Raw genomic sequence first — 12,539 nt, 5'->3', positions numbered from 1 at the left:
TTTCTTTGCCTGTGTCCATCTAAACCTAAAATTCTTCTTTAAAATCGGGCCAAACTTTTACATTGTGCTCGGAGCCACAGGACTCGTCTTATGTGTGTAACTTAAGAAAGAAAAAATGTATGAAATCCTGCCGACCAGCAGCATTCCTCCCTCCTCATTCCCCCCCCCCCCCCCCCCCCCCTTTCTGCGGCCGCACCAAAGGAACCCTGAACCCGCTGTAGAATTACACTTGACGGCAGGGGGAAAGGAAGGTGAACGGGCGGGGACCAACTTAACTTGGCATCCCCGCCACCCTCCGGCTGGATCCTGCACTGCCCGGCCCAGTCCCCCGGGCGGCAGGTTAACAGCTGGGGCCTGCCGCCGCTTTCATCTGTGTGTGTGTTGCTTTCCTGGCCAGGTGTACGTGCGGCGGGCATATATTGCCTACGAGCTGAATAGCGTGCAGCACCGCCAGCTGAAGGAGAACACCTGCGTGGTGGAGTTCCAGTTCATGCTGCCTTCCTCCCACCCAAACAGGTCAGCTAAGCTCCCTCCCTTCCTTCCTCCCTCCTCTGCTCTTCTGCCCTAAACACAGGGACTTGGCTATAATGAAAGGAATCCTTTCTTCGTTGCAGGAAAATATTTTATAAAAAGCTAAACTTCTAAGCCAGTTTCTCCCATCAGTTGTTTTTTTGATGTTTTTTTTAAAGTTATTTTTCCTACAAATTTCTCATTTTTGGTGCTCTCAGTGCAAGAATCTGACTGGCGGTATTTACAGAAGAAAGGGATGAGAGTAGATATTACAGACTGATCTTTTCCATAGCCCCCCCCCCCCCCCCCCCAAGTACCACAAAACCTGAATAAAATTGCGATAAACCAGTTTTGGCCACTGGGGGCAGTGTTGATCTATGCTAGGTCTACACCTTTTGTTGAAAAGGTGGTTCTGATGTTGCACTTTCCTAAAAGTGCTCAAACACATTTTTTTTTTTCTTCTGGTTCAGAGCAGTTTGTGTCCCTTTTTACATGGTCGCCGGCTCTCTTGGGCAGAGAACAGCCTGGGAACGTGCTTTTAGCTGATCCTGAGGTGTTTTGAAAAGCTTCTGACGAGAAACATCTTTAAGTGACCTGTTTTTTTTTCCCCTCGTTTCTTATGTGAGGAACATGGGCACTGTATGCTTCCATCTGCCTCTCGGGCCTTCGTGCTGCTCCTGGTCACTTGTCAGGGATTTTATTTTTCTGCTGCTCCGTACCTACGGGAATCCTTCAGTAAGAGGCGCAGGGTACAGTCAGAAAGAGGTTAACTGCAGAAGGATTTGGCAGTTCAGGAAGGAGCCAGTTCAGATTCAGACCCTTCTGAGTGAGGGGAATGATTTGGGGCAGGATCAGGGGGTCAGTGTGGTCCTGCCTGGTTTCTAATTCCCGTCCAAGCCCCTTCTTGCATTCAGGGAGTGTAGCATCACGCCAAACCTTTGGATGTCCTTTTCCAAAACATTTGGGTAGGGGGTTGGTTTGCTCCCTGATTTCGGGTCTTGCCTTCAGATGGAGAATACCCTGTGTCTGAGAACAGGGGGAGGGGAGGACCGGTGCTGCTTCAAGTGAGCTGCCCCGAGGAAAATTAGTGGGCCCAGCATTGAGCCTCATGGCTGCTCCGTGCACTCCATGACATAACGGAGCACACCTCGCCACCTCCTCTCACTCTCCCTGTAACCTCCTCCGCACAGGAGGGGGGAAGGCGTTGGACACTCAGAAGTTGCCCCTGGCCTGGGATACAGCTTTCGGGGCTTTCTCTTCCCCCCTCCTTTTAGTCCAGAAAGCTGTTTTCCGCAACAGATAACCGACTCGGTAGCTGCCCTCGGCAGCACAGCAGTAAAACCCTTCTCCTACATCCCCGCTCTGTGCACAAGGTGCCAGCCCATTATTAAACTGAATCGCCAGTGTGGGCCTCTGGAGGACAAAGATAGTGACAGGTGAGAGAAGAGAAGCTGGGCAATGGCAATGGTGATACCAGCGGCCAGGCTTTCAGGGGGCATTCCAGGGCAGGGTGATGTTAGCTGGATAAGTTATCTGGCTAACTCCAGTCCTGCCATGGAATAGTCCTAAAGGTAGCCAGAGAAACTTATCCAGCTATCTTCAGTAGTGCAGCTGCTCCCCTGAATGTCCCTCCAAAGTTACCTGGAGGTGTCTATCTGGCTAACTTTGCAGTCTGGCCAGTGACTGAATAGTAGCCCCTCAGTTTTTACTATGCTGCTCATGTGCTGGGCATGGTAAGAGACTAAACTCTCCCCAAAAACTGGCAGCTTGGAAAGAGGTGCAGGTGGAGGAGGAGACAGCTTTGTGGGCGTGCTCGCCTCCTGCAGGTTCCACTTTGTCCTGTCTGGTTTCCAAAATTTCCCTTCCCCTGACTCCCCCACCACCACCACCACCATCGCACTGTGCTTACACCATCGTAAGAGAGGAAGTGGGGAGCGCAGGACGCGTCGCAGTTCAATGAAAGGCTTGCACAGCATCAGCAGCTGGAATGAAATGAGCTTCAGCGGGTGAAGGCTGAGCTAACGCTGAGACTGCATGCATAAAGAGCTTACCGGGAGAGGGGGCAGCTGCCAGCTCCGAGTGCGCATTCAGGCACACGCAGAACTTCTCTCCATAGGTGGAAGGGGTTGTAAATGAGTGAGAGTGTGTATGTGTGTTGTCTTGGCACATGGGAATTAACATGAGCCCCGTAGTCCAGTTCCCTGTATGTACCCAGATCAGTCCAGGCTGTGGGTTATGCCTCCCTTCCAGCAGATGGAGACAGAGAGAAACTTGAAGGGCACCCCCTCTTAACCTGGTGTGCCACCTGCATCTCCTCAGTATTTCTTGGTCTCCAGCAGATGGAGGTGGTGGAAACCCTGCAGTCTTGACCTGTTTTGGGGGATAAGACCATCTCCTTTAAAAAAACCAAAACAAATCAAATAGATAGTGAGACAGGATCAAGCTGACTCAAGGATCAAGCAGGGGGTAGGCAGGTCCTAGAGGGACCATCCCCTCTGGTAGCAGGTTTAAGGAGCTGGGGTTGGTGACCCCCACGGGGCTCCTTGGAGGTAAGGCGCCCGGGGGGGGGGAGATTACCAGTGGTCTGGTCCCCCCCCCCCCCCCCCGTTATCCCTGGCCCGTTTAAAAAAAAAATAATGTTTTTAGCCCAGCTCTGGGTTCCTTATTCGTACCCTCCCAGCAGATGGAGACAGAGAAGTTTTCACAAACTCTGCCCTATACCGTAGGGACTAGCACTAGTCATGGAAGTTTTTGCCTCTCTCTTATCTCATCTGGCTCCATGTGTACTTTGATTTTGAGCCAGCAGCTTTAACAGCAACCAAACCGCTCTGGGATTTTGCCCGCAGCACCACTCGCGCTGTGCACCAGTATTCTGCATTTAAGGCAGCACTCTGGTCCGTGGCACCTTCTAAATCCAATTCCCTCTCCTCACTGCTCACTACCATCGCCCCCACTGCCTCCACCCATAACCAGTTGCATACAGTGGCTGCTTTTGGGGGGTGGCTATGTTGCAAGAACCACCCAGTCCTGTGAGATATTGGCCCGGGAGTAACAGTGACTTGGTAAAGGGACAGTGTGTGCTCCCACCGCACGCAGACCCTAAAAGCATCGGTGACCCTTCCCTAATGTTAGGTGACCAGGATATCTCGGCCATGAGGTTTTGGGGTAGACGAGGATACACACAGCTTATGCATCAGGGGAACAGATGTTGCCAGCTGCTGGGTTTGACAGCACTTTTCAGTGACCCCCAGGTGTGGTTTGAATGTGAGGATCTGAACTCTGCTGTGTCCCATGTAAGCTCCGAGCTGCCAGCCCTCGCCTGCTTTAATTACGGACTCTCTCTCTATTATGGCTTTCGCTAACCAATCACTAACTCTGGTTGTTTGATTACAGAGGGAGCATCCCCACGCTCAACAGGTAATGTAATTTGTTTCTTTTTCAATTCAATCATGGCTAGCTGAGCCCTTTGTGACGTTTAATCCTGCAGGTGGGCCCTGATGTGTGCAAGCTTCTAATAAAACATGGCAGTTTGCGGTTAATTTGAGCTTTTCACTAGCCATGCGCTGCCTGTGGTAAGGGTGTTTGTGAGGGGGAGGGAGTGAGGAAGAACCAGAAATGCTAAATGGACTGATCTGATTGGTCAAGTTGGTCTTTCTTGCCCTTATGCTCTGGCGATTTTAGACCAGCTGCGGGCTGGACCGGACCGAGCCAGGTGGGTGCCCCGAGGAAGGGGAGATGCGCCCCCACGCTCCCCCTCAGCCTCAGTAACAGTGGACAGACTCCAGTCTGGCACCCCTCTCCCTCAGCGACGGCCACCGTGTGGCCCGCCTGATCCCCTGGACCAGCAGAGGTAACTGCCGACGCTGAGGGGCCAGTCCCTGACGGCTCGGTCCCCACCTCTCGTCGCCCCCCCCCCCCCCCTCCCGGGTAAAGAGCCAAAGCCGCAGGCTCCCAGCACCCCCCCCCCCACAAGCTGGCTCACCCCTTTATCGACAGGTTGGGTTTATCTTGTCTAGCATTCGCTCGCCCCTCTCCTTCTGTAAGAGGCTCAGATGAAAAAAAGCAAAAAAATGAAGACGGATTGTTTATTAATAAAATGTCAAAGTGTGCACAGTGCCCTCACGGAGCCTCCCAGTGCAGTGTCGGCACTTTGCAGCTCGGTCCTGAAATCCTGTCGCGGTCCTTAGCAGCGTGTATGTAAAGTTGTCCAGAAGCCTCCCTCGTGCAAAGTCCTCGGGTGCACCGTACCCGTCTACCTTCTCCCTAACCTTTGAAAGGGGAACAACCCGCATACCTTCTCCTTGAAAGCTTCTCGTGGGTACAAAGGACCCGCGGATTCTGCATTTGTTTTTTGTTTTTCAGGGGTTTTTTTGCAGGTGGATTTTCTTGCTGGAAAATCAGGCTTTAAAGATTGGAACATTTTGATTTGTGTGGTGTTTTCCAAACCCCTTTCTTCAGTCTGGTTAAAAGTAAACACATGCTTTGAGCTGGCCGAGGGTGGGCAGTTTTTCAGGGTAAATGGCTTTGAAATTTCTCCATTAAATGCCCATTTTTTCAGCAGGCCTTCATTTGGATATCTTGATATACTGATTGGATGATCGCCCCTGAGTTTTGAGGTTTTTAATCATTTTTTAAAATAGCTGTTTAATATATTTTAATGCTTTTTGAACGTATTTGCCTTATTATTGTAGCCTGCCAGGCGCAAGTCATTCAAACTGGCGAGATATCAATTTTTGCAAATAAAATGTGTTTTTTCTGGGTATACTATACCACCCTTTTTTTTTTTCCTCCCAAAGTAATTTGCAGATACAATGCATAGAAAGAATCAGATGGCAGATAAAAGACTCTTAAGGCCCATCTTGTCCTGCCTCTGGCTTCTTTGCAGTTAGAGGTCCTCCTGTGCTTACCCCCTCGGCTTTCTTGAGCTGTGTTACTGTGTTTGACTGCATCACCTCCACAGTCCTCACAAGTCCCTCCGATGTCTTTTTTTTCTGACTTCTTGGGAAGATGAGAACCTGGGGTGACCCAGGGCTCTGATCTGAACCCTGTGACTGTAGTCTCCATTTCCGGGCCTCTCTTCTCCCCTCCAGCCAGTCAGCATGGATTTGATTCATTAAGAAAAATCCCCCCCCCCCCTTGATGAATGAGGCGCCCATGTGGCTCTGAGGCTTAATTATTTTATTTATTTACTACCTTGCTTTTCCTGGTGCATGAAAGGGGATTACATAACATTTTTTCCCATTACAGTCAATCTTTGAGATAGCCGGCTATAGTCCGTAGTCGCTCAGCTCTGTTATTAAGTGCTTAGACAGCTGGGGATGGATTTGGTCTGTCATCACCCCTAGGTACTGATTCAGTGCCGGCGCCATGCTGCATCTCTTCCCCCCACCCACCCCCGCCCCAGTAGGTTAAACTGAGCTCTGTGTGCTTGCATCCCCTGTCTCAGACCTCGGCGATCTTCACAGTGTGTAGTGAGGGCAGGGATTAAGCCTGCATTCACAGGCCTTGCCCTCTGCACAAAAGCCCAGAGGAAGCTGCACCTGTGAGCGCAGGCTTAGTCTCTGCGCTCACTGAGGATTGCCACTGGAGCTGAGGTCCAGGGGGGAAGGTGGCAGGGGGTAGGAAATTTGCCACCTTTTCCCCCCAGCCCCCAAACTTTGCAGCCCTAGGCATAGGCCTAGTTGACTTTTACTTAAATCCAGGGCTTGCAGAAAGCTTTTGGATGTAACAGCCTGTAGGCATAAGATGCTTCTTTTTAAAAAGAGGAGAATGCATGGCGTATCTTGTTCCTTTCCTAATGGCTGGATTGAATTGTCCTTTAGAATGTCCTTCTCCCCTAACCTCAACCATTACGGGATGATACATGTAGCCAGCGTGAGTGACGTCCTGCTGGACACCTCCTTCACGCCACCCTGTCAGCGAATGGGTGGGATGGTCTCCTTCCGCACCTTTGAGGACTTCGTTCGGTAAGTGTAATGTGGGACTCCCAGGATGGGACTTGTTTCTGGTTTTATGGGGCTCTTCTGCAGGCATCCCCCTTGTTGGTGGCTGTTGGGACCGTGAGGCCTGCATGATCTCAGAAGGGTCATCTAGACCTTTGGTCCTCCAAAGAAATAACAGAACCTGAGATTCATAATTTGTTTTCTCTGGGCAGTAACAGAAAACATAAGTTGTTTTTAACCGATAGTGGGGTACAATGCCCTCTTAAGAGCGTAGGTTGAATGCTGTAGGAAGTTACGTTCTCACTCTTAGGAATTGGGTAATATATATTCCCTAAACGTACCAAGGTCAATCCAGACAGTGGGTTGTGTCCCTCTTCCAGCAGATGGAGTCAGAGAAAAACTCGAAGGACTGGTGCACCCTCTGCATCCCTTCAGTATTTTTCTGACTCCAGCAGATGAGGGTGGTAGAACCTCAGGTTCCCCAGTAAAATTCTGGAAAGCTAGATTTATTGATTTCTTCTCTCTTTCTTGGCTTATTCCTTATCTTTGGATGGATCAAGTTTAAAAAAAAAAAAAGTAAAGAAGAAGGGTACATAGTTTAATTTTGCTCTAAGTTCAAGCAATTTGAAACTTGCAGGCAGGACTGTTAATAGTTTACTTCAGCCTGTGTACACTTCGGGGGTAAGTTTTTGTACCTTTATTCCTCTGCAGCTCTAGTTTGCAGATTCTCAGGGGTGAATGTTGGTGGTCCAACCTCTCCCCCTTTCCATCGACCCGACTCGCTGCCCTGAGATGCTGATTGCCTCAGGGCAGCGCTCACAGAGATGCATCATTCCTCTGTGTTAAAAAAAAAAAAAAAAAAAATATATGGAGAGAGTCGTGATGTTTGTGAGCGGAGGCTTTGTTTTTCTTACCCGCTCCTCGCAGCCCCGAGCCGGATTCATTTCTGTTCACTGCTAGGCCCCCACCCCCATGCCACGCTCCTCGAGATGTGCCTGTGGAGAGCCCAGGTCGCGGCTCTCCCATGAAGGTATCTGCGCGAGGTGCCTCCCTGGTGGGGAGGGTCCCTCGCGGCCGACAGGGCGTCCTGTTTCTCACTCACAGACGCGACTCAATGTTCAGAGGCCGGCCCCAATCCCGTCTAGCGCAGGAACGGCGGCCATTTTGTTTGCTGAGCCGGCTGCTCCAACGCAGCCAGGGGATGATCCAGACGCCAGATTTTCTCCTTCACCGCCGATTCTAACGCCTGTTAATCCTCCGGACCCAGATACACCTTCAGGGGACCTCCCTACTGTTTCTCCCTCGGGACCTCCTCCTGGCCTTTTTTCTATGGACTTCGTGCTCTTGCTTCATAATGCCTATTTAGCAAGATTGGGCCAGCAACAGGATTAAGCGTCAGGACCCTCCTCCCCCTAAGGTGAGCAGGATGACAGATCCCCTAGGTTCTACGGGGGTCCCTCAAGGAGCAGGGGTCCCTCAAGGATCTTCCAGGATACGGGTGGTTCCTCATCCGGTGGGCCTGGATCCCCTTCCTCAGGGTCTTCCGGATCCAGACCTGGGTGATCCCTCTCTATATGTACAAATGGAAGGAGATGACCCTAGAGCTTTATGCCTATTTCAGAGGGATGAGTTAGATCCTCCCATCCCCCCATGTTCTCCAAGAGTTGGATATTGAGGCTCCACAGGATCCCCCAGGGCCTAGTATGGTAGAGAGGGGGGACCCCATCCTGGCCGGCCTACGTCCACCAGTGAGGACTTTTCCTTTTCATCCTGTGCTTCAATTATTGTCCAGAGAATGGCATTCCCCTGAGGCCTCTCTAAGGGTAGGCAGAGCTATAGGCAAGCTATACCCTCTCCCTGACAAGTTCCTAGATCTCCTCAAAGTCCCTAAAGTGGACGCATCAGTGTCTGCAATTACGAAAAGAACTACTATTCCGGTGACTGGAGGAGCCGCCCTGCAAGATCTACAGGATCGAAAGCTCGAGATATACCTCAAGAGAGTGTTTGAGGTGTCTGCTTTGGGGGTCAGAGCTGCTGTTTGTTGCTCCCTCACGCAACAAGCTGGTCTCCGGTGGGTTCAACAACTGCTCAGTACACAGGAGCTTCCTCCGGAGGAAGCATAACAGGCGGAGTGGCTGGAAGCAGTGATAGCTTATGGAGCAGATGCTCTATATGACCATCTCCATGAGCTGGCCAGATCAATGTTCTCAGCAGTCTCTGCTAGACGCCTCCTCTGGCTTCGTAACTGCTCGGCGGATTCCTCTTCCAAGACTCAGTTGGGGTCTCTGCCCTTCAAAGGGAAATTGCTTTTTGGTGAAGATATAGAATAGATCATCAAATCCCTCAGAGAGAATAAGGTGCATAAGCTACCAGAGGATCGTCCATGGATTTCCAGGGTGTTCATCTCTTATGTCCGGGTATGGAAGGTTTTTGAGATCTGGTGTGCATCCATAGGTGTTTCTCCGTGTCACGCTTCAGTGGCCCAGATACTATCTTTCTTACAGCATGGCCTGGAGAAGGAATTGGTCTACAATTCCCTGAGGGTGCAGGTAGCTGCCCTTGGATCCCTTATCCATCACCAGGAGGGAGCTCCTCTTTCGTCTCATCCTGACATCGTCCGGTTTCTCAAGGGAGTGAAGCACATAAAGCCTCTGGACCACACCCTGTGCCCCTCCTGGAGCCTAAATTTAGTTCTTCGGATTCTGGGTGGGCCCCCTTTCGAGCCGCTGCGATCAGCTCCCCTCATAGTCTTCCTGGTGGCTATTTGTTCTGCCCGCAGGATTTCGGAACTTCAAGCTCTATCGTGCAGAGAGCTCTACCTCCGTTTCACGGATTTGGGAGTCTCCTTGCATAGAGTACCTTCTTTCCTGCCCAAGGTGGTCTCCGCGTTTCATATGGATCAATCGGTGGAACTCCCGTCCTTCCCTGATGAGGATTCCAGAGACCTATGCCAGCTTGATGTCAAGCGCATCCTCATTCGATATTTGGAGGTTACTAATGATTTCTGCTTGTTGGACCATCTTTTTGTCCTATGGAGCGGTCCCAGGAAGGGGACCAAGGCTTCAAAAACCACAATTGCTTGCTGGTTGAAGGAAGCTATATCTTCAGCGTATATTGGTGCCGGTCGACAGCCTCCAGTGGGCATCAAGGCTCATTCACTCCGAGCTCAAGCAGCTTCCTGGGCAGATAGCCAAGCAGTCTCGCCGCATGAGATATGCCAAGCAGCTACCTGGAAATCACTGCAAACCTTTGCTCGGCACTATTGTCTGAATCTGCAACCACCAGTTTTTGGCTCCTTTGGCGATCAGGTCATTCGAGCAGAACTATCCGTGGCCCACCCTACGTAGGGAAGCTTTGGTACATCCCACTGTCTGGACTGATCCGGGTACGTACAGGGAAAAGAAAATTATTTCTTACCTGCTAATATCGATCAGTCCATACTTCCTCCCTAAGGATTTATGGGATTAGGATTGCCTCTCAGTTCAAGTGGTTAAGTGATTCAGGGCCCTTTGTGGCTGTTTAATGGTTCGTTTTGCAAGTTTGTTTATTGCCAAAAGTTCGTACGTCATATACATTTTTCAAGTTTGAAGTTTTGATTCCTTGATCCATCCAACTTGTCTTCTTCAGGCTTTGATATTCTTAATACTGAAGGGACATAGAGGGTGCACCAGCTTATAAAGGGGCGCCCTTCGAGTTTTTCTCTGACTCCATCTGCTGGAAGGGGGACACAACCCACTGTCTGGACTGATCTGTGGTACTACAGGAACGAAAAATAGCAGGTAAGGAATAATTTTCTTTAAAACATTTTTTTTCTAGTGATTTAGGCTGAGGAAGGGACTGATTTTGTTGGAATGTAGCTCTTCGCTTTGCTGTCTCTCCTAAGGGTGACGTAGCAGAGGGGAGTGTTAATGTGAGTTTCACCCACATTGCCCCACCAGAGTGCCTAACTCTGTGCTCAAGAGATCTCTGAGAGGTCAGGATTCCATTCATTACCTCTCCGCTGGAAGACTAAGGGTGAGAGTTGCTTGGTGCTACGGGTAGTTGTCCATTGGGAACCATCCCGAGGACACCCACTATTTATAGCTTAATCGTATTGCAACATTAGCTGATGAAATGAGAACGCATTTTGTTGGTGATCCGAACTTCAGTTCAGCGGTGACATTCCGGAGGAATTTTTCTGAGCATCTCTGTGGCCTTTTGATGTGCTATGCACCATCCTAGCCCCCTGTTCTTCCCCACTCTTTTCTCACCTTGTCCCATCCCAACCCGCAAGCTTCGGAGGAGAGAGAGTGAATCTTGAAATGGAAATGCCTGATTTAGCTTTCTCTTCTTCTTTTTTTTTTTTTCTTGTATTGCAGGATCTTCGATGATGTGATGAGCTGCTTCTCGGACTCCCCTCCCCAGAGCCCCACCTTCCCCGAGGCAGGTCACTCCTCCCTCTTTGATGAGGAAGACAACAAGGTAGATCTGCTGAGGGATGATCCTGTCCGAATAACGTGATACCTTTCAACCCAACACATAAAACTCTGACGTTGAAACCTCATTAGACTATCACACTTGGGCAATTACTTGGTTGCTGTAGTCTTGGATGAGGGCCAAAGAACCCAACAAAGTCTCGTTGAGTTATATTTTACAGCTAAATCAAATACCTTTCTGAACCTGAGAACCTGTTTGAAGCAAATCCCTGGATCGGCAGCAGTTAATCTGAAGATCCAGTAACATCAATACCAAGGGGAACTCCTCTTTCTTACCTGTACAGATGTTTGCAAAAGGGGACAGAATGATCTCGGCTGCACTGGAACCACTGAATATTAAAATCCTTTCCTGTTCGTACCCCGGATCAGTCCAGACTAGTGGGGTTTATGCATCCCTATCAGCAGATGGAAGCAGAGAATAAAATTTGAGGCACTGCTACAAAAAAAGGGAGTGCCTTCCCTTTTGTTTCTTTCCTGGCAGTTCAGGTATGTCTCTTTAAAAAAAACAAAAAAAAAAAAACAGTCAAGCAAGGGAGGAGAAGAGGCAGGGCTGAGGCAGCAGGTAAGTGCTGTTCCCTGTACGTACCCGGATCAGTCCAGACACTTGGGCTCATACATTCCTGCCAGCATGTGGAGACAGAGAAAATAACTTGCCTGACCCTGCTACATAAAGCCTAGTGCCACCTGCAGTTCCTCAGTATTTTCTCTGTCTCTAGCAGATGGCACAGGGTGCTCTACCTGCAGTTCTGCGGGCAGGCAGGAGGGTGTAAGCTGAAGTGTCTGTGCTTGTCGGGGCCGGGTGCTGAGTACTTCAGTGCCGTGATGGTGTCATGGAGTGCAGACATTGGTAGCTGCTATTGTTAGGCCCAACCGTGTGTGCAGCCCTGACCGTGCCGGCATGCCTTCTCCCGCCCAGCGTGACAGTTTGTCGCGGCTGAGGTTTGAGGTGGGTTTGCCTCGATTCAGTCTTGTTTTGCCATGATTGTGTCTGGGGGGGGGCCGGGACCTCAGCGGGATCCCCAGGGGCCTGGGAAATTTAAAGGCACTGGGCCGGCTCGGGGGGGGGGGGGGGTGCCGCAGAGGAGCCGGTGGCCATTTTGGCAGCACATACTGAAGTGCAGGCTGCCATTTCTGAGCCTCGGGACTCCCCTCCCACACTTTTTCCGGTGGGAAAGGACCCTGCTGGGGGCAGGGGACGGGGAGGGACTCAAGATCAGGACGCTTCCTCCTTGGACCCAGAGGCGTTTTCCACAGGTTTTGTTGTTCTCCTTCATCAGGCTTATTTAGCTAGAATGGAGTTAGGGGCAAAGAGACCCTTACCTAAGAAGTCCCGGATGGCTAAGAAGGCTAGAGGACCAGTGAAGTCAGGAGGGATCCTGCGCATGTTGGGATTCTGCCGAGCCCCGAAAGAGGAGGATTCATCGGAGAGTACGGATGATCCTGATCAGCTGCAAGGGAGTCTGGTGGGGCCGGACAAGGGCCCTGTTGGGGGGTCTGTTGCAGGATCTGAACCAGGGTCCAGTTGAAGCGTTGGGGGATCCAATGCAGGATCCAGATTCCCAAGATCCAGATGCGGTTCCGGTTGCGGAAGGTGATGAACCGAGAGTGGTCC

The 12,539-nt window shown here is 50.6% G+C and overlaps 1 protein-coding gene across 4 annotated transcripts in view; it reads left to right on the top strand.

Annotated features, from left to right (window-relative positions):
* ACACA (acetyl-CoA carboxylase alpha) overlaps positions 1 to 12,539 on the top strand; it is a 210,694-nt gene that overhangs the window by 71,408 nt on the left and 126,747 nt on the right. For 2 of the 4 annotated variants that reach the window (XM_029611734.1, XM_029611731.1), the window contains exons 28-31: positions 398 to 516; positions 3,904 to 3,927; positions 6,333 to 6,476; positions 10,811 to 10,913. In XM_029611734.1, the coding sequence (XP_029467594.1) occupies positions 398 to 516; positions 3,904 to 3,927; positions 6,333 to 6,476; positions 10,811 to 10,913 (390 nt within the window). The remainder of the gene's footprint in view (positions 1 to 397; positions 517 to 3,903; positions 3,928 to 6,332; positions 6,477 to 10,810; positions 10,914 to 12,539) is intronic. The other 2 variants (XM_029611735.1, XM_029611732.1) reach the window with 1 other exon arrangement.

This window comes from Rhinatrema bivittatum, chromosome 8 (genome assembly GCF_901001135.1).
Source record: "Rhinatrema bivittatum chromosome 8, aRhiBiv1.1, whole genome shotgun sequence".
In the NCBI taxonomy this organism is placed as follows: domain Eukaryota; kingdom Metazoa; phylum Chordata; class Amphibia; order Gymnophiona; family Rhinatrematidae; genus Rhinatrema; species Rhinatrema bivittatum.
The sequence above is the reverse complement of the archived record's forward strand: the minus strand, read 5'-3'. Positions and strand labels throughout refer to the sequence as shown.